We start from the raw sequence: 25,571 nt of genomic DNA on the forward strand, positions 1-25,571 counted from the left end.
TCAAACGCATCCAATACATCCCATCTGCCTATTTTTTATAATACTTTATATAATTTTTATATTTTGATTTAAATTTTAGCCATAGGGCCAGTTTAAAGGTACACTGTGTCATTTTGGGTGAGAAAGAGAAAGATCTTTATTGACTGTTTTTTTTTTTTTTCATGCCTAAAAACACTAAAAGAAGAAACTGAATAAAAAGATTAACTGAATAAAAACTGACCTTAAAGGACAACACATTCATACTGTTTTATTTTGTTTATATGTGGCGGACTCTGCCACCCTTCAGGCTTCAAACAGTGTTCTGGACCTTGTTTTCCTCTGAGAACAGCTCGTTTATTCAGTTATGGAACAAATAAATATTTCTGAGTTTGCATCATTATCTCATTAATATCATAATATGAAAATTCAGAGTTCTTTAAAACTCCATAGAGCCCTTCAAATAACTCAGGAGTCGACATTATGCATCAGTTACCTTACAGAAAACATTGTTCACACTCATCTGCGTTAAACTGTAGCCGGAGTTGACTGATAATGTCTCATTTGTAACAGGATTACTGAGGGATCTGTCGGTTATCTCCAGCTGTTTGCTCTAGCAGACTAAATCAAAGTTCAGCAGAGGGTCAAGCCAAGCCAGAGCACACCAGGTGAAGCTGATGGCAGCTCTGTGACGCACGGCTGCAGACAATGGCCAGTGTATGGACTGCACACTGAGTCTATTGATCCCACTATCTCTGACTTTTAAGTGACAAATTCTCCAGTTTTCCTCCCGGTAGTCTCAGTCTCTTATCCATAAAAAACACCACTACTAAAGCCTGAAGTGTATTTGTCCTTTGTCGGGTGCTCTTTGTCGTCAGAAACAAGCATCTTCAGTGTTTCAGGTCATTAAAACAACTGTACTTCCCTCAGCAGTGTGATTTGCTGGCTGGTGTACAACATTTCCTCCGGTTGACCTTGATGGCCCATTCCTGACCTCCAGCCTCAGATTGATACAGGCAGCACTGATGGAGCTAATTAATAAGAGCAAGTATCAAATGTAACAGAATGACTCTGCTATGTTAACCACGCAGGCAGATACTGGTGTCAGCGAGCAAACAGAATAGGCTAGTCTGGAGGCCTCGGGGTCAGTGCATAAGGGTGCGTAAACACTGAATGAACGACACACACCACCACTTCACTGGAAATATCAACAGAAAAGAAACAACACACAAATATTCACTAATCAGCTGTGTTTAAGGCCGAGAGACTTTACTACAATGTGCTTTATTTTGTGCAAGAGTGTAAATAGACTCAGCAAAGCCAAGAAGAATGGTTCCAGGTGGTGTGTGAACTCCACAATATTAACTCTAACTCTAATGTCTGCTCGCCTCTATGATGGGGTCTCAGAGGAAACGTTAAGGCGTAGAGGAGGAAGAAATGAGAGCCGTTGTCATAAATAATGGGTTCTCCAAAAATGTTATTTATTGAGTTGAGTTTTTCCCCTTTTCTTTTATTAACAAATATACAAGTACCAACATGTACAATGTATTTGGAAAGTGAAATACTTAAAAATATCCAAAGCATTGGTCATTCTGTTGCTATTTTCTGCAGGACAATAAACCCTAACCAATGAACACTGCGGTAAAAAGAATATACGGATTGCCACTTGAGACCGTTCTCTCTCCAGGGTTCTGCATCTCCCAGATTTAAAAAAATCTTCAGAGTATAAATTATGTACAATCGAAAACACTGATCCAATATCAGAAAACAATTATTTTCCTTTGCAGAAAGCTGTAGGTTCTGTTCTTTGTATCAAGAGAAATTTCACACTAACAACCCATCTTCTGTTCAACAGTTGTGTTGCGTTCGTCTGTCACGTTCCTGGTGTGAGTGGCTGTGTGTGTTTTACAGTTTGAGCTTGGCCTCTTTGGCCTCCATGGCTTTGGTGGCGACCCGAGCGCGCTCTGACAGCAGCGCTGCTTGCTCAGCTGGTCCCTGTGACTGGGCATTCTTCAGCAGGAAGTGGCTGATGAAAAGCTTCAAGCCCTCCCGCAGCATTCCTAGCTTGGGAATTCCTGAAATCCTGGCAGATGGGAAACAATGAGGGACATTGATTTGAGACGTTCACATGGTGTGAAGGGGTGAAGACGGATGGTTTTACAAGATGTTGGCTGACATCGCTGAAATGTTACAATAGGATTTTAAGCAATACTAGCAGGATGGCTCAATGGACAGCAATTCTATTACACAATCTTGTTTCATATACTGATGATTAAATTAATACTAAATATTTGGTCCATTTTGGCCCGAAGAGATGTCAATAATTATTGGGTGGGTTGCCATGAAATCTCTCTCAAGACTTTCTTGGTCCCCAGAGGATGAATTCCATTGACTCCGTTCATCCCATGACTTTGCATCAAACAACATCATCAAGGGAAAATTTCAATTTGTCCAATACTTTGGATTTGGACCAAAGCACCTGCAAATCTATTGATATTCCCATTAGCCCGAGCTGTATCTGTTTAGCTGTGTTTAGTAGCACGCTAACATGCTAAACAAAGACGATGAACATAGTAAACATACCAACAAAACATCATGCAAGCACAGTGGTAATGAGGATGTTAAAATGTATAAATAAAGTACTCTAGTTAATATTTGATTAATCAGAAGTAAAGAATTTCTTCACATCAGCTCATAAACTGAGAAGATTGGCTGCTTCTGTTACGTTATAAAGTGTTTGGTGGACAAGACAGTGTCATCATCCTGGGCTTCATCATCGTCACACTTCAGCTTAAACAATTAATTAATCAAGAAAATAACCATCCTTTTGATACATTATTAGAATACACAAAAAATACAGCACTTACATAGCATTACCTTTTGTTAGCATTAAGCTAAAATCTCTGCTGTGCAGCCTCGTAGTTGTATTTTTCATTATTTCCCATGTTTAAATCTCCAACCCTCTAACATCTCAGTGAATGCATTATGAAGCTCACCTTCCAAATATGCTGGCGAGGTCCTCAGGATCCGTTTCTTTCAGCAGTTTGGTCAGAACCTGACGCAAGAAACGCACTGTGGGCTTATCTAGTTCTCCAAACTCGATAGCCTACAGAGAAAAACACAGAAACGACAGTTATTACTATTTCTTTTAAAGATTTAACTAAAATCAGAACATCAAATCTATACATGTAACAGAGTGAAAGCCTCAATCTAAACGTGACATGTCACTTACTTTGAGTATAGAGAGAGAGAGGCACTTCCTCTGAAGGAAGCGGGTAACCAGCTGGACCAGGTTGTTAAAGGTGCTGCTGGAGAGGTTGGACAGCTCCCTGAACTTGTCCCATAGGTTGAACTGGAAAGTCATCTTGGAGAATACAAGAGAAAAGATTGTAAATTTGCACTGAATGATACACAAATGATTCCCAAAAACCAAAAGTAGGAACCACAAACAACAGAAACCAGCTTCTCTGCACAGGTAATCCCCTCATCCAGTTCCAGTTTACATGCGAAAAACAAACATTCCCGCCAGCTCCGCTTTGAGCTCTTTGATGAGGACAATGGTTCATCAGTTTCTGATATGGACCCGCGGCCTACATGGCAGCCGGGTAGGAAGTGTGGTCACAGTTTGAGTGAAATCATTTGAGACGTGAGAGGTGTGAGAGGCTCCCACACTGCAGAGGTGAACTACAGGCCGGGTCACACACAGTTTAAGGGACTGGGTGGTCACACACACACACAGACACACAGACACAGACACAGACACACACACACACACACACACACACACACACACACACACACACACACACACACACACACCTAGCAGGTAAGTCTTCTCATTTTCTCTTAAATAAGTCAGCCATCTTTTAAATAATGACAAGGTACAAAGGTTTTAATGATATAATTATGATATACTGAATGTGCAACATTTCTATAAGAAATTACAGATTTGATTATGATAATTATTTGATTTGAGTATTGTAATGTGTACAGGTGAAAAACACATTTTTATTTGTTTACATTCAGCAATAAAATAACTAGAAATGAAATGACAAGCCAGTCAATTAATTGCAATCATTTTCTGCCATTTTCGTGTTTTTTTTGGTTGACTTTATTTGTTAAAGTCATATTTCTAGCAAAAATACCAAATGTTACCTGCTTCCAGCCACTATATTGAGAGGATTGGTTGCTTTTCTTACATTTTGGTGTGTTTTTTGAACAAAAAAAACAACAACAACCGAAACAATATCATCATCCCTGGCTCTAGGAAATTCTATTGCAAATTTTTCACTAAACCATTAATTAACGGCATATTAAACACACAAGTAAAATACAATGCAGTTATATAAAGATAAACTGACTATTAGTACTGATTCTGAAATTTAGTGAGGAAGAAGTAATGAGATGGGAGGGCTCCAAGTAACGATTATTAGCATTTATTGATTACTCTGCCAATTATTTTCTCAATTACCCCATTAATTGTTTAGTCTATGAAATGTCAGATTTGCAAAATTGTCAGTACAAAACCCCAGAACTCTCGATATATTATCATAAATGACAAAGAAAAGCAACACATCCTCACAATTGAGAAGCTAGAACCAAATAAAAATAGTGCGTAAAATATTAATTAAAAAATTATTCTATCGATTGATCCATTATCATAACAACTGTTGGTTTATTTTGTTTCAATCAACTAATCTATTAATGGTTTTCAGCTCGATCTTACATCAGCTATTCTTATAAATGTGTGCTTTTACAGCATACAGTTGTTTTAATCATTTCCTGTTCTCTAGATAAGAATTTCAAGTATTTACATATAACCATTACTAATCTGACTGTAGCTGTATGTGTCAGTCATCAAGGTGTAGGCTTTACCTGGAAGCGGCGATCCTGGGAGCAGAATTTCTCTCCAAGCACGGCGTAATAGGCATTAAAGGTTTTCTCCTGCAGACAGCAGTCCATCAGGACATGAACGATCTCCCTCTCCTGCTTGTCCTTCAGGCCCATCCTGCACACATAGCAAATAAAAGGCCTTTAAATATCAACCTTACAGCTAGACTTCTGTGAAATGCTAAAATAATCGATGTATCATTTTCTTCTTTCTGTCACACTGCAGAGGTGAGAGACGACAAACCTGAGCAGTTTCTCAAATGCATCCAAATAATCTTCACTGGTCATGATCACACAGAAGATGTTTCGTCTGACTTCTGTGTTCATCCTCTGTTTCCTGGCCAGATCCAAGACTTTGGCACTAAACTGAAATAAACAAAACCACAGTTAAGTTAAAAATGCTGCTAAGGGCGAGGATGTACATCAAATACTTAACTGAAACAAGCAAACCCACCAACAAAAAAAAAAAACTCTGACTACCTGTCCCTCAGCAGTACTATGTTTCGAGGTCTCGTTCCCTTCTTTGTTGATCATGGGAGCCCCGCTCCACGAGGAGCCGACGATCCACCAGCGGCCCACTTGTTCTGCTGCCAGGAGGTTGTCCAGAGAGACCCTCAGCTTCATGTCACTGCCTCCTGCAATCCGTTGAATCTGAGCACCACATTTACACAGAATTTACCACAAGTTTATTCGGGAGGCGAATGCCAGTTGCAGAATATTGAAGAAGGACATCAAGTTAGCGATCCTGAAAAGCAAAACAGTTAAAACAGCCAGAGAGAAGGTCATAACAGCCGCAGCATCAACAACGATTCTGTACAGATGGTGCTATGGTGCCACCTGGTGGTACAAGTGGGGGATACAATAAAAACAACCACTTTGAAGAAACATCTATGTTCAGTATTATGAATAAAATGAGTGCCTAGAAGTAGCACATTTTAAATTTACTTTCACTAAAGGGGGAAAATATGGATTATTCAAAGATAATATAGTCATGTTGTGAAAATCACCCACCAGAGTCCTCTGCAACTTCCTCAGTTTCTCCACAGGTTCGGGATCGTAGCCTGGGATCTTCCGCATATCATTGTTCTTCAAAGCCAGCATGGTTTCCAGCATGAAGCGCACCTGTGAACACGTGTGTACATACATTTATGGTAAGGATTGTATTTCAAAAAGGTTGTAGCGAGTTCAAAAAGCCGATTAAAAAAAATAATTAAAATAAAAATGTATTCCTTGTTGCCTTACCCTCGTCTGATCCTGAAACTTTGACCCCATGCCGCTGGCCTTGCGCTGGCCTTCAGTGATGAGCTCCTTGAGTGCCAGAGGGTCGTCCTTCCTCAGGGCGAAGCCGACATTCCTCAGCATGAACAAAACCAGTTCCACATCCTTCTCTGTGAAGGCTCCGATCAAAAGTTTCAGGATGTCGAAGATGAGGACAGAATGTACCACCTGGAAGTTATAGAGGTGACCGACGATGGCGACCAGGTTGTCACACTCCTTGCCTTCAGTCGGATTCTTGTATACAGCGTCAAACTGTCGCACAACTGTCTCTAGAAAATGGGCTCCGACCTAGGAAATGATTAAAAGGGCATTTTCAGACAATGATTCATGTTTTAATCAGATTTTTGTTTGTTAGTGTTTTTTGGAGATGGACATATGATGAAATGGTTCAGTATTACAGCATTACACATGTTGCCACAGTTTAAGTCCAAAACATAAATCCATAAGAGACTGAACTGAAAAAGTCAAAGTTGAATCTAATGGATGCTCTACGATTATTGATGCATTCACAGATTTCTACAATAAATTAAGTTAGAAAATGTTCCTCAAATGATCTCAAGGATCCCTCAAAACACGTTCAAAGCCAACTGTATGATCCTAATCTTACTAATGATCCTGTTTTAGGTCGCTTACAGGATGGAGAGTCAATACAACAGAGAGGTAACAATCCTATTATACCTTAAGCAACGGAAACCGAGGTGTTGGATATCACTTTCCAATTCATTAAAAGAGCATTAGCTAACAGTGGAGATGAGCCAATTCCAGCAGCTAATCCCTTTGAAAAAAAAGACTCTAATGAATAATTCAAGATCTAATGACGATTCTCAGGTGAGTCGTTACTACTTCTCACAAAGACAGGAAAACCAAAAGCTTACGAGTGGATGTGACAGTGAACTGAAGGACTTCAGGTGGAAATGACTCCAGAAATACAAAGCTGTTTAATAAAGATCAATTTTCCAGACATCATCCACTAACTTGTGTGCATCTATCGCAGGTTTTAAAATTCTAAAGCCAGTAATGAATGGGGTGTATTCACCTCTAAGCCGACGGCATTATGGAGGACGCTGACGAGCAGGACGTGCTCCATCAGTAGTCTGTCTGGCATCAGGGCCGGGGTGACGCAGGCTGCTAGCAGCACGTCTGTCAGGGTGTCATTCATGTCCTTCCTGCTGCAGCTCATATACAGCTCCTCCAGCTGACCACTGATGGATGCCATGTTGGGCTCACTCAGCCTGAACAAGAAAAAGGATGAATTATCACTTTTAAACGAATGTGATTTTTCTTTCGATCAACTCTTTAATATTTGAAGGGTGAGTCTCAAAACGTCCAAAGCAACTGTCAGATTAGTTGGTTATTCAATCAATAGAGTTTAATGATAACTATTTTGATAATAAAATCAACTTTTCGGATACATCAAGCAAAAGTGAAACTGTAAAAAGATCGTTGGTGTTTTGGACTGTTGGCTTGAAAGCAATATCTCTCTAATGTTTGTTGACATTAGCTAAGATCAGCCATCTTAAGCTACTAGCCATATCAGAGCAGTAATGTGTCAAAAAAACTATGAGAAAAATGCTCATCACAATTTCCCAGAGCCCACAATGTCTTCTTTTGTTCAACCAACAGTCCACAAACACAAGACTCTTCATTCACCATCATAAATGACAAAGAAAAGCAGCAAATCCTTACATTTAACAAGCCCAAACCACCGATTGCTTAACATTTTTGCACGAAAAATTACTTAATCGATTATTCAATTGTCAAAATAGCTTTCAACTAATTTCCTAGGAAAAACATTTTGTAAATTAATTCAAGGTGTTATTTCTGTGCTGTGTGCAGACAGTTACCTGTTTATCAGACCTTTCACGTTCCTCTTCAGCTTTTCGAGCTCTGCTTTGCGTTTATCATCTCCAGCGCCTCGCAAGTGAGGTGGCATGTACTTACCCGTCGTGTTGACCTGGTTAATTAAAACATTACAATTAGATCCATTACACAGCATACAACATGTCAAAGATATGCAAATGATGGACAAATATTTCTGCACTTACAGTTTCTGACTTTGAATGTGATGTCTCTGCGTCTTCCTCTGCTTCCCCTTCATTTTCATGATTTGACTCAGCTGCATCACTCTCACCCTCCATTTCCTCCTCCTCCTCCTCCTCCTCGACCATTTCATCATCATCATCATCCTCCTCTGCCTCCTCCTCCTCATCATCGTCATCAACTATTTTATCATCATCATCATCATCATCATCATCATCATCCTCTGCCTCCTCCTCGTCCAACTCATTTTCATCAGATGAACCCATATCTTCCTCACTGCCCTCACTCGCCTTCTCATCTCCGGGTTCTTCGTCCTCATCTGACAGCTGAGAGTCATCGAGCTTTTCAAAGTTCTCCTTGGCCATATCCATGTCATCATCATCATCATCATACATCCCCACGGCCGAGGAGCCAGAGTCAAGCATACCAAGGATGTAATCGAGTCCATCTGCCACGAATGACTGAGGGAGACTTTTCTTGTTTTTTCTCTTGTTTAATCCCAGGTACCGCTCCAGTTTCTTTATTTCTCGGTCCTCGTCTTCATTTGCTTCCAGAAGTGCCTTTTTTCTTGACTCTTGTAGCTTATTGATTTTCTTGCCTTTCTTGGAGGATGCTGGCGTTTTAGAGTTGTCTGATTTCTCTGTAGCAGCACTACTGGACTTACTCGACACCTCTTTCTTTGCTTTTTCCATTTTTTTCTTCTTCTGCTGCTGCTGCTGTTTATCAGCTGTCACTCCCGAGCTTTCACCCTCATCCAGGGGTAAACTGAGTATCTTCTTACCCTCATAATGACTTTTCATTTTGGCTTTTTTCAGTTTTCGCTTTTCTTTGCGAAGCTCCTTTCTGCTTTTCTTTTTCACAAATCTCAAGCCATGGTCATGATCATCCTCCACTTCTTCAGCACCACTTTTGCTTTTAATAAACTCATCCACCGACACCATGTACTTCTGCAACAACTCACTTCCCTTCTTCTTTTTGCTCTTCTGCTTCAATTTCCCCTTCATCTCTCCTAAGTCAACTCAAAATTTCGACTATGAGCTGGATAACGTTAACTTCATGCGGCTAACCGTCTTAAATGCCCGGTTTATCTAACAAACTAGCTAACTTTGTTGGGCTACGGAACATTAGTTCAACATTTAAACAATAAACCGACTTAAAGCACTGTTGTGTGCTTATTTTAAACACACCAATACACTCACAAACACACTTAAATACCTCAGAATTGCACATGTATCTCCATGAGGACAATATTGTTGCTATGACCCACGAGCACGTGACCATCTGCTTCCAGGGCGCACAGAAAACCTGACGCACGCTGATGACGCATTTTATTTTGGGGCGTTTTTTTGTGAAGCGGTTTTCGTCCGTTGTAAACTGTCTCCGAACCAGACTGCAATTGTTTTTGCAGAGGAGGGAAGTCGCTGGAGTTGTTTCTGCCGTTGCCAGTAGTGCGAGCTAGCATGTAGTGAGTCTGTAGCTTTTTTGTATTTGCAATATGAAGAATGGACGAAGACGACGTTACTATCAGAGAGCAGAATTTCCACAGCCAAGTTCGAGAGTACATCGTAAGTAACGTATGGAGCTGCTAGCCGAGGCTAGCAGGCTAACAACGTCCTCTACTGCACAGTGACGTTAACGGGCGCTAACGTTAGCTTCATCTGTCAGTTTGACACGGCAGGATTTATTCAGCTCGATAATAATATTTCATTGTATGGTGCACACGAAACATATTTAATTGCATGCCCACTGAAGTTAATAGTCACATCTTGTGTGTATTAAAAAATAAGGAGTGAACCCGCGAATTAAAGTTAGCTTATGTTAGCTAACATTAAGTAGTTGATTACAGTCGCATGAAAGAGACTGGCTGATAACATTAGAATAGATTTGTGTAAAATGTGCTTGCGGGTCATTCGGTTCAACTACGACATGGACAAAATGTCCCAGTCCTCACTGATTTAATGTTCCTGAATTATTGAGATAACATCGTTAATTTGTTATGAGTTATGTACCTTTTATTTTCCAAAATATGTTCTCATGGGCTCAGCGTAGATAGTCTTACATGTGTAAGTAAAATGTCATGTTAATGTAGAGGGAAGACCCATTTTGTCTCATCATGAAAACCAGCTTTAGTTATTAAAAGTCTATTTCATGTTTTTTGACGACAGATTAAAGTTTATAGATTTTAGTAAACATCCTTCTGGTTGAGTAATTGTTAAACTTCAGTTTGTGTTTTAGGAAGGAAGCATCTTTTTGTGACTAATATTACTTGTAGAACTTGGCACGGGAGACCTTTGTTATCAGTATGACATTATATCTAAAATATTATGTTCTTGTCTTGTGTCTCCGCTGATTCTTTTGGTGTCTTATAAGCAGTTGGTGACCTTTTCATTTTCAACAGCAGCTGACTGTTTCGGATATTTTAGTTTCAGAGATATTGTCGGGACCATGGATTCTAACTTGTAAAGACTCTAGTTCGATAAAAGATCACTTTGACAGGTTAACAAGGGTTTTTTTTTTAGATGATGTCTTACCAGACATCTTGAGGAAGATGAAGAGGGGACACTTTGTCTGGAGTAGGCCATATGGCAACACTTCTGGAATATAGAAACTATCGTATGTCTAACCAGCAGGCAAGCTCAATAACTCAGCTTAAGTGTTCACATTTTGTACTAAGTGTCTGCTCAGTATCTCATATCAACATTCTGTACTAAGGATCCCTTTGCATTTTGCTGTGTTGATACTGTATCATTTAGCCTTAATGTCTGTGGTGAGTTAGCTTATGGATTGATTTCTGCAGACATAAAATGATATTTCTTGTTGTGTGTGCTTATTTTGCAGCTTATTTTGTACTCTGGGCTAAGTTTCAAGTTCATAAACATGACATGCTGACAAGATGATATGCTCTTAATTTGCATCTTATTTTGCACTCCTAAATTATTTTTTTAAGTTCATGAACTTGAGTCGGTTCAAGATGGTATGCTCATATTAGACCTGAAGTGTGGGAAACAGTTTCCTCTGTAAATTCCCACTACTGTAAAGAATTACTGAAGAAAAATATGTTACTGCTTGCAATCAGGTTAACATAGGAATGTGTTACTATCTTGCATGCGGTTTGGTCAGTAATTCCATTTTCCACTACCGCCTCCAAGCAAGGCTGTAACATTATTCTCATGCTTCCACATGCCACTGAATTTTGTATGGACGTCCCAAACTGAACCATATATCTTCTGGTAGAGATTAGTATCACCATAATAAGGGGAAAATATAACATGTACTTCCAACAGACTTTACAACATCACATTACTCTACCTATCCAAGGTCTCTATCATACTCATGTCTTGTTCTTCTGCTGAATTCTATATTTGTCTCTAAGGAGACTTACCATTTAAAATCATCATGACCCCCAATAATGACGTTACTACAGTGCATAAAAATATAGTGACCAGCCAGTTTGAGAAATTGCAGGGTCCTCTGTCTGAAGCAGTGCAATAACTGTCCCTCAACTCCAGCTTGAGTTCATATATCATAAAAGTGTGAAATACTGTTTCTAAATTGGTTGGGGATGCTTGCAAACTTGTGAGAAGCCAGACTTGTTTATTACCTGCTCCTTTTATATTGCTTACAGTGTTAGTTCATATTTTTTGAGGGGAAAACAGAGCAATAACCTAGCTTGTGGTGGTGGTGCTGACTGGTCTGCTTGCTACTGGTAGTTATCTCTTCCCAAATTGATGTGTCTTTGGGTCTGTGCCGGTTTATCAGCTCTGTGCACCTGATTATGTCTTATTTTGGGTTTTCCCCCTCGTGCATGGTCAACATGGTTTTGCTTGAGCCACAGTCATTACAGGGTTGTGTAGCTTGTAAATATATCAGCTGTCTTTCATTTGGAAGGGAACTGCAGGCGATAAGAAAAACAGTGTTTGCTACAGCTGTTATATAACACCATGTACTCCCCAGATTGACTGTGGAGGTTTGGAATTTCTTTTTATGTAAGTTTGTCTGTCTGAAATGTGCACGATCTGCCTGGTGGTGTCTGGCTGAGTCATCTCATGATCCCAGCTTGGCTGTGATGAGCTGTGCAATGTTGACAGGGGGCAAAGTGCTGAAGTGGGAGCTTCTAACATTAGTTACGTCCCAGTCACTGTCACAGTAGAAGGGGGGAATGTGGAATGTGATCTTTCTGTAAGACCATCAGGCTTGTTTTAAGACTGCGGTTACCTAAGAAACTCCACACATAGGTAATTTCTGGAACACTTTGCATGCAGTGTTGGCCTAATTAGTATTGTCAGATGGTGGAAAACAATGATGCATTGCTCACTTTTGTCCCTCAGAATCACCTAAATTGGTCATGTTGAACTATGCTACATAATAGCTGATGATTTGTGCAATAATGGAACCATTTTTTATTTTATTTTACCTTAATCTGCATTTATTTATGGAGAACAAAAATGAATGTTTATGCTGCTCAAATGCTGAATGATCAAGTATTTTCCAGTATTCCACCATATTAAAGTGTAGGAGGAAATTGACAGATTTGTGTAGGCAAGTCTGTGTGCACTCTACCCTGCCTGGACTAGATATTCAAACACTCAAATAATCCACCGTTACAGTTAAAGCGATTAGAGCTGAAACCAATGATTTTATGATTATTTGTTTAGGTTATTGTTTTATTACTTTTATTGTCAATCAGTTTTGTTTAGGTAGACTTTTTGAGCAAACATAGAAAAAATCAATCGGTTAGACTCCCTGAAATGTGAGTATTTTCTGTCTTTTGTGATGGTAAACTTAATATTTTTGGGTTTTGGACTATTGTAAGGAAGAAAACAAGATTTTTGTACATCAACATGGACTTCAGTGTCCGTTGGTGTTTCCCAGACCCAAGATAATGTCCACAAATGTCTTGTTTTGTCCACAACCCAAAGACATTCTTTTTACTGTCATGGATTGAAAATTAAATTTAAGGATTAAGGAGCTGGAACCAGAGTAGTTTGACAGCACTCAAAACTGATGAATTCATTATAAGAATAGTTGGCCATTAATTCAGCAGTTGACAACTGATTGATTAATTAATTTATTGTTGCAGCTCTGCCTAGTTTAAGTGTAATCCAACTACATTTTATACACAGTATTATTATATTGTTGAGATTATAAAAAGTACAGTAAAGACTAACAATCCTGTAGTCTGTAATACGATAGATAGATGTACAGCAACAAGAAGTGGAGTGAAATCTAAGTGTACTGTTGATAACTGCTTGCTAATATGCTAATGTAGTGATTCATCTTCAGTCATTGTAAATCCTTGACTAAGATTCTTATGTTGTCATTTCAGATTTGCTTCCTCCTGTTTGCAGTCCTCTACATTGTCTCCTACTTCATCATAACTAGATACAAGAGGAAGAGTGGTAAGTGTAAAATATGAACACTCCCTCCGTGGGAACAGAATTTGGCATGGGACACAATTTAAAGCATCTGTAACACTTACACAGCAGAAATGTGCCCGTGGTGGACCTATTTTCACAGCAAACATTGTTGAAGTTAGTCTGGTTATGCTGTGTTTGCTCACAGTGAGAGCCCTTTATTGTTTAGACTGAAAGGAAGTCATGGCCAAGAAGGCTTTAGGTATATGCTTGAGAGACCGCACCCATGCCTTGAGAGTAATCTCTCACAGTCAGCTCAGAGTAAACTGTATCCACCCCAAATAGCTTTTTGGGCTGTGGCAAAATGAATACAATTGGTCACATTATAACCTGTTTGTAATAAGATCAGGTTAATGACATAAGCTGTTACGTGAAATGATTTTCAGACAATGAATTGAATTGACGAAAGAATGTAATTTTTTTTCTTCTGTAACAAGCGTTTGAGCTGCAGCAGGCAGCTCAAACACAGCGTTTGAGCTGCAGCAGGCAGACATGACAGATGAAAATCTGACCGAGTTGTAAAGGAGGAAACGGAGACGAGAGGCCCAGGCAGACATTATGAACTGTATCCCATTTTCCCAGGACAAATTTAGTATGTCCGGGTCACCTAGGCTTCCCTTGTCTCATTTTGAAAGTAGACCACTTTGCACCAGAAATCCCTTTTGGAGTTTTGTACAGTAGAAATCTAGGCTGCTCTTTTCCTCACACCTCCTGCTTTGCCAGCCTAATCTTTTCACTTACATTACTCAGGCTTTGTGAAATAGAAAGTGGCACTATATTGTACAGGATATTTGAACACTGAAACATGAAAAGGAGCACTTCCTGGACTTGGAATTAGTTTTTTAGAGATGCACTTTGGATAGGGATACATGTAGACATAAAAATGACAAGAAAGCTTCAAGGAGCTCTCTTTTAAGTTATTAATATGCCTTTATTGTCACAGCATATTAGTGTGACATATTTCGGCATCATGCCTTTATCAGGGGTCTTATAAATGAAAGGCATGATTATGAAGTGCTTTGGTTATCTGTGATGTCTGCCGAAAAAATATGATTAGTACAAGTATCATATTATTCATGTTTCTGACTGTAATAATGTATGTTCAGTATGTCCTAGATAATTTAAACAATGCTGTTTTCTCCTAAGTAATGTTTGAAGTGAGATGTGATGTATTAAATGTGGACCTTATTCAGCTAAAAGGTCGCACTCTAACCACCTTGTGACTGAGTAATTTTGTTTCCTTTATAGATGACCATGAAGATGAAGATGCTGTTGTCAACAGAATATCGTGAGTAAAGCTGATTTCAGTTAATTTTTTTCTTTAATTTTTTTAGAAATTGTAGCAAGCATCGTTGAGTGAGGTATATTTTAAGAGAAAGTAGTCATCATGTGTTTTTTTTATTTGGATGGGCGCAAGTAAGCAGATAGAAGTAATGAAAGTTTGTCAGCTGAAACAATACATTGATTAGTTGATCAATACTACAATTATCAATCATTTAAGTCTTGTTTACTTGGGTTTTTCAAGTTTGGGTGAACGAAAAAAAAGACATCTTGGACATTTTTAACTGTTTTTTACGATTCCATAGAGTAGACCACAACAATATATGTATTAATCTGCAAAAAATAATCTGCTGATTAATAGATAGTAAAGCAAACATTAGTTGCAGCCCTAACTCTACTAACATTATACATAAATTGAGAAAACATTTCACTAATCTACTGACAACCACTAACACTGTGAATGTGTCCCAGATTGTGTCATGAGCTAGAACTGTGTTGACAAGTATCGTGTATCAGTAAGTTTAGAGTTACAGTACACATCACACTCTGGGGTGTCTGTTGTAACCACATGTGTCCTACGTGTTCAGGTCCAACTTACCAAAATGGTACCTAAGAGTCCAGCATAAATAATGTAGAGCATTTCAGTTAATGAGTTCCTTTAGTGATATGGTCGAGGGGGGGACCTTGCATCGCCCTACCGAGCAGATGGTTACTCCCCTGGGCACAATCCAGAGACCCACAGCTTTTGAATCTGTATAGTCAATCCATGTCTTTTGTTCTAGGACTGGGGCAAGAGTGGATTAAATTGAGGAGCAGATGGATGATTGGAAGTGTAGATTGACAGGTGGTCACTTTTGACGAATAAGTTAATTCTTCACCTGCTTTTGCTTATGAATTCTTTCCACACTGTGAACCAAGTGACACTTTTATGTTTATGCTGTAATCCAAAATGAATCCACCAATAAGCAAAAAGAAATGTGTTAATACCTTGTGATTCTGCATGTGTTAGTTTCTGTCTCGACTAGCCCTAACACTTCCCATGTGTGTGTCTTTCTGTCTGTTTGTGTCTGTATTTGATTCCATTTGCAGATTGTACTTGTGCACCTTCACCCTGGCAGTGTCAGGTGGTTCCGTCTTCCTACTGCCTTTCTCAATCATTAGTAACGAGATCCTCCTCTCCTTCCCCAAAAACTATTACATTCAGTGGCTCAATGGCTCCCTCATTCACGGTCAGTAGAGCACACAAACACTTTATCTGTCTTTCTATTTGATTAACTGGTTTTCTCTCCCTTCATGCTCCTCATAGAAAGACAGTATCTTCTAACATATTTGGAATAACATTGATTAGAATCAGATAACTTATGACATTAATGTTAGAGTCAATAGATGTGTTGATTAACATGCAGGAGACTAATACCCACATAAGTTCATTTTTAACGTTGGCCAGAGATTCATCTGAATTAGACAACTTAATTACATTATATAGCAATATATAGTATAGTTATGTCCAAAAAGTTGAAATTCACTCCAATACAGTGTGATTTTGTTCAGGTCTTTAACAATATTGACACCACTCGAGTCATTTATAATTTCTTTCAGTCTCCATTGTGCAGTAACACTACTACATAAGTAGTATAGAGTTATTGTTGCAGTTTCAAGCTTTTTGTTTTACTTAAAGCACAAACTGGATTAAGAGAATATTAATAGACTTGCTTTACTTTGATGTCAGTTGAAAGCATCCCAACTCATTTATTTCTTGGTTCAGTGCAGCATCTTTTTTCTCCTATCAAGTTTTCCAGTTTGCTCCTACTGTTTATGATCAAATGTTGAAATAGAGACTTTGCTTATAAAAAAAGGGAAAAAGGTTGATTGGCACATTTTTGGGCCAAATATGTTTTTCTGAGGAGAAACTATTCCTGTATTAGACTGTAGGTAATACTGTAGAATTCCGTCTGGATTTTGTGATACTTTTGAAAGTGGAGAAATGTGTAGCGAGTAGCAGCAGCAGCAGCAGCAACTGGTAGAGGGAATATTTCTTTCCTTCTATTTAAAATCCAACCATGTGAGATTTGAAAAAAAAAGTCCTCTCTGTTTCATCTGCCACATTACCACATATAAGATCAGTTTACATCCTCACAGTCAGTCAGTGTTAAGCACCAACTCTGTAAATAAGGGTGTTGGATCCTCTAACAGCCACCAGGGGGCATTAGAGTCCATGAGTTAGACATGGCTGGAAGACACTTGCCAGATAAAATCCTCCCAGTGTTCCAATATCCATACTACAATACTATTTAGTATGCCAGAAAAAGATTTGGTTTCTCCCATTACGATGTATGAAATGCAATATGCTCAAAATACCAGGATGTCCTTCTACGTACGGTTGCATTTTGCACTATTCAAGCCAGTATACTTTTCTGGTTGTTCTGACCCACAATCCTCTGCACAGTGGAAGATACATCACATATGTCACAGCGTGTCACACAAATATGAACAAAGCTAAGAGAGCACAAACATTTCACAGAATGACAGTCACCGCAATGACAGATAAAATACATTAACGTGTGAGAACTGCGTTCTTTGTACTTGTACTTTTGTACTGTAAAATGTTGTGCTGAGGCTACAACAGATATAGGGGTAAGAGAGTAGTTCATGTCCAAATTGTATGCATGCTCCATGTTACAGGTATGTACTATGTAAGGGCAGCTGCATTACATACTAAAAGTTAAAAAGAAGAAAGTATGCGGACGCACCACCTTGTGTTGGCACCTCACATTTACTGCATCATAATGTTCAAGGAAAAGCACTCTAAACTCTGGAGCAACCTGTTTGTGGAACTTGACCAAGCCCTGAAAAAATTGTCCTTCTGTCATATTAAAAAATCTGATAGACTATGGATTTATGATATATAAGTATACACATAAATTTATAATTGTATGCAAAAATTATATATGTTTTGTTTCTGCAGGTCTGTGGAACCTGGTGTCACTGTTCTCCAACCTTTGTCTCTTTGTCCTGATGCCCTTTGCCTATTTCTTCTTGGAGTCTGAGGGATTTGCAGGATCGAAAAAGGTACATTAGCTGAAATGTTTGTCACAGAATTGATATGCATTATTTAAATGTTTGTATTTTCATTGTGTGTTTTGCAAGGTTACCAACTTTCAATAAAACGATAATGGCTTTAGAAATGGAAAATTTACACTGATAGCTACAGACAGATAGTCAAAGTGATTTCAAATCATGAGTCAAAGGCAATCTACTACATTTACAAAGTAAAAATATATATATATATATACATTTTTAATTATAAAATGCGGAATCCTGTTTATTTTTTCTTTTTGGTCTTGATGTGGTTGTATACTTTGCTATCCATGCAAGGGGTTCCCTCTTAAAAGCCAAAACAGCAGCAGCAGCAGCAGCAGGTGCCTAGTCCTTGCCCTCTCCCTGACTCACGCCACTGACTGTAACTGCCACCGCAGAAAGCTCATTAACCATGAAAGTCTGAATCTGGACTTCGCCCAGCGCCACATCCTGACAAACCCTTCCAATAAGGCCATAGGCTGCAAACGCTTCAACACTGCTGCATCGGCCCCACTGATTTAGAGCCTGATTCCTTGTCACCCCCTCCCCAGCCCCCTAAAATAAAACTTCAAAAGGACAGGCTAATAATCGAGTTGTAAGGCTCAGCGAACTTCCTCGTTTAATTGATTACCCCAAAAAAAAAGAGGCTGGGGGCTCGTGTTCCAAAAGTCCATAAAGTCGCAGCAACATGACAGCACAATAGAGCCTCGCAAAATGGAGGGGGAAAGATTTACTTTTAATACACCTCTATCCTGTGTCACAGTTTGAAACCTCTCTGGTTTATGTCCCTCCTGGCAAAAGCACATAAAAATTAGTCTGTACTGTAGTGTATAGCCCGTTCTTTTCTTCCTCAGCCCACTAATTTGTTTCGGTTGGATTTCTTCAGCAGAGGGCAGGCCCTGATGTGTAGGAAGCAGGACGAGGGCCTCTTTCACGTTCCTCCTTTTTGTTCTTTTTCATTTCAGCAAGACTGTTTCTTGCTACTGATCATCCATAAATTTGCTTAGAGGAAGCACTGTTCAGTGTTGAGCTGCACTTCCAGGTCTATATTGTGTGTTTGCTATGGAAGGGGTGGAGGTGACACTCCTGTTCCACATAGAAAAAAAAGAAAACAGTTGGGGGCCAGCAGAGTCAATCATGCGGGCGACGGCAAGAGGAATGTAAAACACAGATCCGAGTTTTTATAATGTGATATTATCCCTTTCCCCAATAACAGCATTAGACCACGATGTCATAAGGTTTTATGTGGCATTTTAACCTCCTGGGCTAATGTTATGGCACTGCGAGGTCCTTTTGACTGCGGAAATGAAGTGAATGATGAATTTCACTACTAACGCTGTAAGTCAGCCTTTTCATGTGGCTGTGTTTACTTTTGACGATGTACTAAAAGACGCCACCAGAATAAAGATGGAAATGTGAATTTTTTTTTTAGAAATGTTAACTGTTCAGCTCTTTAGAGGCTCTGTCACCTTAGTGATTAATAGTTTAGCAAATTGTCCAAATTGTGGATGAATCAGAGTGACTTAGGCTCTTGATGTCAGATGTTATGATCTGACTTTATTTGCTGCTGTAAAATGTCTCCAACTTAACTGCTGTGTTCTCAAATATTTGGATAAGAGCTGCATCACAGAGGCCAAAACGGTTGTTGTTTAGTTCTGGTGAGTCTGATCATGTTAGAGAAACCTCTATATCGTGGTGTATTTGTGTAGTAAAGTTGTACCCAATAATAAAGTTCTGAATAGTTTTAGTGCACAAGATATAAATCTCCTTTTTTGAGGCTTTATAAAGCCCAAATACAACAATTATCTGTTATAGTTGTCTCCACACCACCAGTAGATGGCATTATAATGATGAGAGCCATCCCTGTCATCCTTTTTGACATGATCAGCTCATTCTGACAAAGACTGGAAGACGTCAGCACCAGCCTTTGTTTAGACTTCCTTTAATATCAAGTTAGCTTAATTATTACGCATAACAAGTATGATTTCTCAAAGCTGTATTTACTCAAAAAACAATCAGATTAGAGTAAAAATAAAAAAGTTTTGAGAATTACACCTTCCTGCACTAGGGCTAATTCTCAGATGTTTATTATCTCCAGTTGAAAAAAAAGTATTCAGTGGCACAGCCTTATAATTATTATAAATTTAGCATGAATAGAAAGTTGAATGTTTCTGTATGCAGGTTTTTGCATCAAGAAACTATATAAATTGAAGAAAGTATGCGTCGCACTGAATAGCCTTTTGGTCTAACCCACAGTATTGAAATGCGTTTGATCCTGAAACGAGTTGGAACGAGTCTGACCCCCCGACTGACCCAGCAAAGGGCCAACAGGTTTCATCTGGTAGTTAAAGAAACTCCTCATCAATCTCATCCTAAGCCCTAACCCGCCAATGATGAGAAGTGTGTTTATTGTGGAGGGAGAGGAGGGAGGAGGAGGGGGAGAGAAAACGTCTCGCCGAGCAAACCCCGCATGGTGTTACTAAGATACTCGTCTTTGTTGGAGCTCCACAATGGGGGCCTGGATATTTATTTCAAATCTCCTGCACATGCAGACATTTTTCCCAGGCCTTCTTTCGGGCAGGGCCAGCCGGAGAATATAAAGTGGTGTTTACATACCTTCCTTTAAGGTCACAATGTCTCCCTAAAGCTGCCTGTTACAATGTTCGTTACCATGGTAACATATTAGTTCGAGCTGGGAATTTAAAAAGGAACAAGCGAGTTGCTCAGGATTTTTTTCCCCCTCCTCTCGTGACTCAGTTTTTTTAACCTAAGTGATAAGTTCTGAAGCTTTACTGATTCTCAAGCAGATTTTTAGCAGTTTTTCCTGATTTCAAAGATCTTGTCTATTATACATGCAAATACTACAACTACTTCACCTAAACTAGAGTATTATGTTGATTTCTTGGTCCTAGCTGTTTTCTTGATGATAGACTCAGGATACAGTCATTTATTCTTTGGAGGCTCATCAGTCTGACACCTTAGTGTAATTGAAACAAGCTGTCGTCACTGTAGGATGTCAAAAAAAACATGGCAAACGTCAGAAAGTTCTGAAGCTGCTTCCGTCATTTAATTTCTGACTCATCTGGTGAATCAGTCATAAGACCAGCAGGGAAGCAGGAGTTTTAATTCACATCCGAACAACCAAGATACTACTGAACTTTTACAACAATGTTTTCTTTTTCATGCCAACCCCCCTCCACTCCCGCCTCAGTTTGAATGATACGATGTGATGCTGATCATTTTCCATGCTCTTGTGTCATCGGTGCTTTATTAAGAAGTCTTATTAAGAGTCTTTAGAAGTTCATTGTGCAGCTTTACAGGGGAGTGTCCCTCTCCTCTGCTTTCTGTCTCTGACACGGTCACTGCGCTGTGGCCGACTGGTTGAAGGATACACTAATAAGGTCCCTGGGCATCTGGCATGTCTTTAGCAAAGAGGGCAAAAAAAGGACCCTGCCCCCTCCCTCACTTATTACACTCTTGGCCCTTGTTCCACACGCCCCTGACAGTGAGCAGAAGGATGGTCTGCGGGATGATCTCTGCCACCGCCTGCTGACCTGCTAAGGATTGATGGCAGCAACTAGGAAGCTCCTGCACCACCTAACTCTCTCCCTTTGTCTGATGTCTTTCTTTCTCTTTCTCTCCCGCTCTCTCTCTTTCTCTCTTCCTCTTCCCCCAACATCCCATACAGCCCCTCACCTTCCCAAATATCAACTCTCACTCTGTTTCACACTTGTCCCCTATTGCACAGTGGCATTCAACTTCCAGAGGTGAACTCTCTGCTGGATTCATCAGCCGAAGCACTACATCAAAGACCGTGGCAGACTGTGCTTTAGTTTGTCTGCAGCACGAGCTAGGGCAAAAAAGCTTGTGAACTGTTTCCAGGCCCTCTGCGGCTTTGCGTAATTGGGTGGATTTGGAGGTTGATTTACTTGGCCGGTCGTGTGTGTGTGTGTTGCTTTGTGTGCGTACATGAATTCATGCATGTTTGTTTGCTGCTGCATATGAGGCAGTTACTTTCCCCTCTCTGGCCACTCCACGCATTTCTTGGAAGTCTCCAGTCTTGTTCAAGCATAGCTGCAGTTAGCCAGCCCCTCACTCGATGTCGGTGTGAGGATCAGGGGATGCTGAATATTTCAGAGCTGCTATATTTAGAGGTAGTTACACATTTAGAATGGCAAGAATAGAAACTTTCAGCGGGCGCTCTGAATGCCAAGGCACAGGTCTTTTTCTTTTTTTCTCCCCTCCTTCACCAGTTGACAGTTAAGTCTTTGATCAGTGATGATAGCTGAGTTGAATTTTCCTATTTTTGTACCACATTTTTGCCCTTATTTACCTTTGCAACGAGAAACAAAGGACTTAGTTTTGCCATTGCAAGGATAGATGTAACTTTAACTGTGCAATGTAATTCATGTGGATGGATACGTGAAACCAATCTGGGCTCACAGTTCAGTGTCCTCTTTCTCCTGCACACTCAAATCATGTCTGACACAGTGGATTGTTCTTTCAGCATGGCAGTAACTGGGGATGATAGTAAGGGAGGTGACAAGCATTGCCTTTGCCCTAAATGATCTGAATGGGTAATGATTTGAGTCTTATAAATGATTGAGAGAGCTATCTAAAGGGAATACACCTTCAGCATGGCATGGGCAGCTTGTTAAGGTGGACTGGTGCGCTTCAGCGGACGCACGTCCTGCCTGCAGCTTCTGCTCATCCCGATGCATCCTTAAGAGAGCGCGTGTGGGACGTGGCTGAAGTCCCTGAAAGCATTCCTCTCTCACCTCTCCTACCTCCGGGGAATGAGATGCGCTCAGACGTTGACTCCTCTCCTCCACCAGTCTCTCTCTATATCTCTGTTGTTCTCCGTCTTTATGTCTCTCTTTCGCTCTCCATCTCTTCCTTTTGCCCCCCTTTTTTTATTTTTTATTTTTTTATTTTTATTTCAGCAGTCTTGAGTGTTTTCCCCTACTGCCCAGTTGGGCTGTGTGATGCTTGATTGCAGCATCCATCTAGTGAATACCGAGTGTGTGCAGAAGAGCACGAGGCAGTCAGCATAATTAAATGTTTATGTCAGATTTGGGGCTACATTTTTAGTGTATTGATTTGCACTGTGGTGTCGGATTTATTGTTAGATTGTCACATAGCGGCAAATATGCTTACATGTTTCCCTTAAGATACTTGTGATGTATCTATTGATGTTATATGTTTATTCATAAAAAACACTACAGTCTTTTTAGGCTTATTTTATGCTGACTAAAGACTGTAAGGCCCACTTAGCCTATCTAACATTACCTGTCGAGTGGCTGCAGTGTCCACCTAGGCCACACTGGGGCACTCCAGACCCTGCCCACTTTTCTTCCTGTTGTGCTAGAAAATTCTGCACTCACTCACTCACTCAAGCTTTTTCAGAATATGACCGTAAGAGGAGGCAAGAGGCAAGTGATAGCGAAAGGATGCTACATGGGATTTTCACAACTCACAATGAGTAGAATAAGAGAATAATCTTTATATCAGATTCCAAGTATGGGTTGAATAGGTCAGTTATAATGTGTAGAGAAATATGTGTATGACCCATCAATGCTTTTATGCAAGAAACATGCTTACTAAAGAAAAAGTGCAAGAGTGAGTTAGGAGAGAAGACAGCTGTTAATAAGTGACCCTAATTGTAATGCTAATGTACAGGTGGTTTGGATGACAGGCATGAACTGTGTTGGGGAAAAAAAAACAAGCCTTGTCTGATTTAATCAGCAGAACTGAAACCATTTCCATTCTATAAAGCGACTTGATTAACAGATGGGGACTTTCAAAGAGAGACCCCCTTCATGTACCTGTTGGCAAATACTGAACAGCAACCGCACAGCCATTATGTTAGCTGGTAACAAATTGCTCATATGTGGCCAATTTAAGCAGCGCTCCAAAAGCAGAAAGCCCTTGTTATCCTGTGCCTGGAAGCCTAGCTGACATGTGTAAGAGAACGCCTATCTATCTTACAGTGCTAGACAGCTCGGCTCTCCAGCAGGGGGGAAAATGGAAACTGTGTGAACAGGTAGAGGAGGACTTTATTAACCACTCAGCAGTTTGTGACCCGGAAAACCCAAATTACCCCAAAACCCCTTCGTCTGCGCGGCCCGGGACACGACCATGGTGCTAAGGGAGCTCATAATCGGCCCCAGATGGGAGGCCTGCTCTTGATCGCAGACAGTAGCTGACCCAGCCAGGATTCATGCTCCTTACAGCACCCCTCCTCCCAGCTTAAGTCTTTTTTTAATTTCACCTCTGCCACCACCAGCCCCTGTTAGACCCACTTTATAGACCACAAAATATGTGTATAAAAGAGTTGTTTTACACATGAATCTGTGAAAGCGTTAATGTCATGTTTGTGTGCTGTGAACGGAAATGATGCGGTTTAATGTGAGCAAAGCAGAATGCAGACGTCTCGTGAAATTAATCTTGTTTTGTGTTTGAAAATCTGGTAACAAATAGAAGAAATACCAGCTCCCAGCTCAGAGCAATGAACATCAGTTTGATTAATGTGTTTTTGATGCAATTAATAAATTCCTAACATACAGTATTTTATGATATTGATTTCCACCATGTTACCCATGTCTAACTCTTTCTCTTCTGTGCACTTCTTCTGTCAGGGCATTAAGGCACGTATTCTAGAGACCTTTGTAATGCTCTTCCTGCTGGCGTTGCTCATCCTGGGCATCGTGTGGGTTGCATCAGCGCTCATTGACAATGATGCAGCTAGCATGGAATCGCTCTACGGTACATTTCTAAGGAATTCTGTGACATTGATGCATGTCAATCATGTGGATTTAAAAGGAATCTCTTGTGTATTTTCCAAAATGTTAAACTATTCCTTTTCAGTCCATATTGAATTTCATTACTGCTTTTCTTTCTGTAGATCTTTGGGAATTTTACCTGCCATACCTCTACTCCTGTATATCTCTGATGGGAGGACTGCTTTTACTCAGTAAGCCGTTTAGTTGCTTTTAATACACACAAAAATACAAAATACTATTGATGATGTGGTGTTGAAATTCCATCAATTTACTATTGCTAAATTAGTTCACCTCACTGTATTTAAAAGTCAAGCTAATTTTGCTGTTTTCTGTCTCATATGTAGTGTGTACTCCTGTGGGATTGTCAAGGATGTTCACGGTCATGGGCCAGTTACTAGTAAAGCCAACAGTAAGTGATCAGTTTTTATGTTTGTTCTGTAAATGGTTTGGTCAGTAGAAATTTAACAATATAAGTTTTCTCTGAACTTCTTCAGTTCAACTCACACTTGAAGCTACTTTGCTCCTCCATTCTGAGAGATTTCTGTCTCATTCGGCCATTTACATTCGCAAAAGAGGACTACAAATACATCACCAACTCATCCTCCCATCTGCCATCTCTCCAGTCCCACTTTGGGCCTAATTATAACCCATTTCATCTCTTCCTCCTCTGCTCCCTCCCCTTCAGATCCTGGAGGACCTGGATGAGCAGATTTACTGCATCCATTTGCAGGAGGAAGCCCTTCAGAGGAGATTAAACGGTATGTCTGCGGGAGACGTGTTGGCACATTATAGGGGAGGGGAGGGGTTGACTGCCCTATTGGGTGTGATGGAG

The 25,571-nt window shown here is 40.0% G+C and overlaps 2 protein-coding genes across 2 annotated transcripts in view; one reads left to right on the forward strand and one right to left on the reverse strand.

Moving 5' to 3' along the window:
* Nucleotides 1-1,433: 1,433 nt before the first annotated feature.
* nom1 (nucleolar protein with MIF4G domain 1) lies at nucleotides 1,434-9,491 on the reverse strand. Its single transcript, XM_030397867.1, has 11 exons — nucleotides 8,190-9,491; nucleotides 7,989-8,098; nucleotides 7,181-7,376; nucleotides 6,109-6,432; nucleotides 5,878-5,988; nucleotides 5,347-5,517; nucleotides 5,111-5,232; nucleotides 4,852-4,984; nucleotides 3,209-3,340; nucleotides 2,973-3,082; nucleotides 1,434-2,059 (listed from the first exon to the last, which is right to left on the reverse strand). The coding sequence occupies exons 1-11, from the start codon at nucleotides 9,186-9,188 to the stop codon at nucleotides 1,882-1,884; spliced, it is 2,586 nt and encodes an 861-aa protein (XP_030253727.1). The 5' UTR covers nucleotides 9,189-9,491; the 3' UTR covers nucleotides 1,434-1,881.
* A 15-nt stretch (nucleotides 9,492-9,506) lies between these two features.
* The window catches only part of lmbr1 (limb development membrane protein 1), a 35,162-nt gene continuing 19,097 nt past the window's right edge, over nucleotides 9,507-25,571 (forward strand). The window contains exons 1-9 of the mRNA XM_030397868.1: nucleotides 9,507-9,749; nucleotides 13,511-13,583; nucleotides 14,847-14,886; nucleotides 15,969-16,108; nucleotides 17,845-17,948; nucleotides 24,596-24,722; nucleotides 24,862-24,930; nucleotides 25,084-25,148; nucleotides 25,425-25,497. Coding sequence (XP_030253728.1) covers nucleotides 9,687-9,749; nucleotides 13,511-13,583; nucleotides 14,847-14,886; nucleotides 15,969-16,108; nucleotides 17,845-17,948; nucleotides 24,596-24,722; nucleotides 24,862-24,930; nucleotides 25,084-25,148; nucleotides 25,425-25,497 — 754 coding nt within the window. The 5' untranslated portion in view covers nucleotides 9,507-9,686. The remainder of the gene's footprint in view (nucleotides 9,750-13,510; nucleotides 13,584-14,846; nucleotides 14,887-15,968; nucleotides 16,109-17,844; nucleotides 17,949-24,595; nucleotides 24,723-24,861; nucleotides 24,931-25,083; nucleotides 25,149-25,424; nucleotides 25,498-25,571) is intronic.

The sequence above is a fragment of the Sparus aurata genome, chromosome 19, assembly GCF_900880675.1.
Source record: "Sparus aurata chromosome 19, fSpaAur1.1, whole genome shotgun sequence".
Taxonomy (NCBI): domain Eukaryota; kingdom Metazoa; phylum Chordata; class Actinopteri; order Spariformes; family Sparidae; genus Sparus; species Sparus aurata.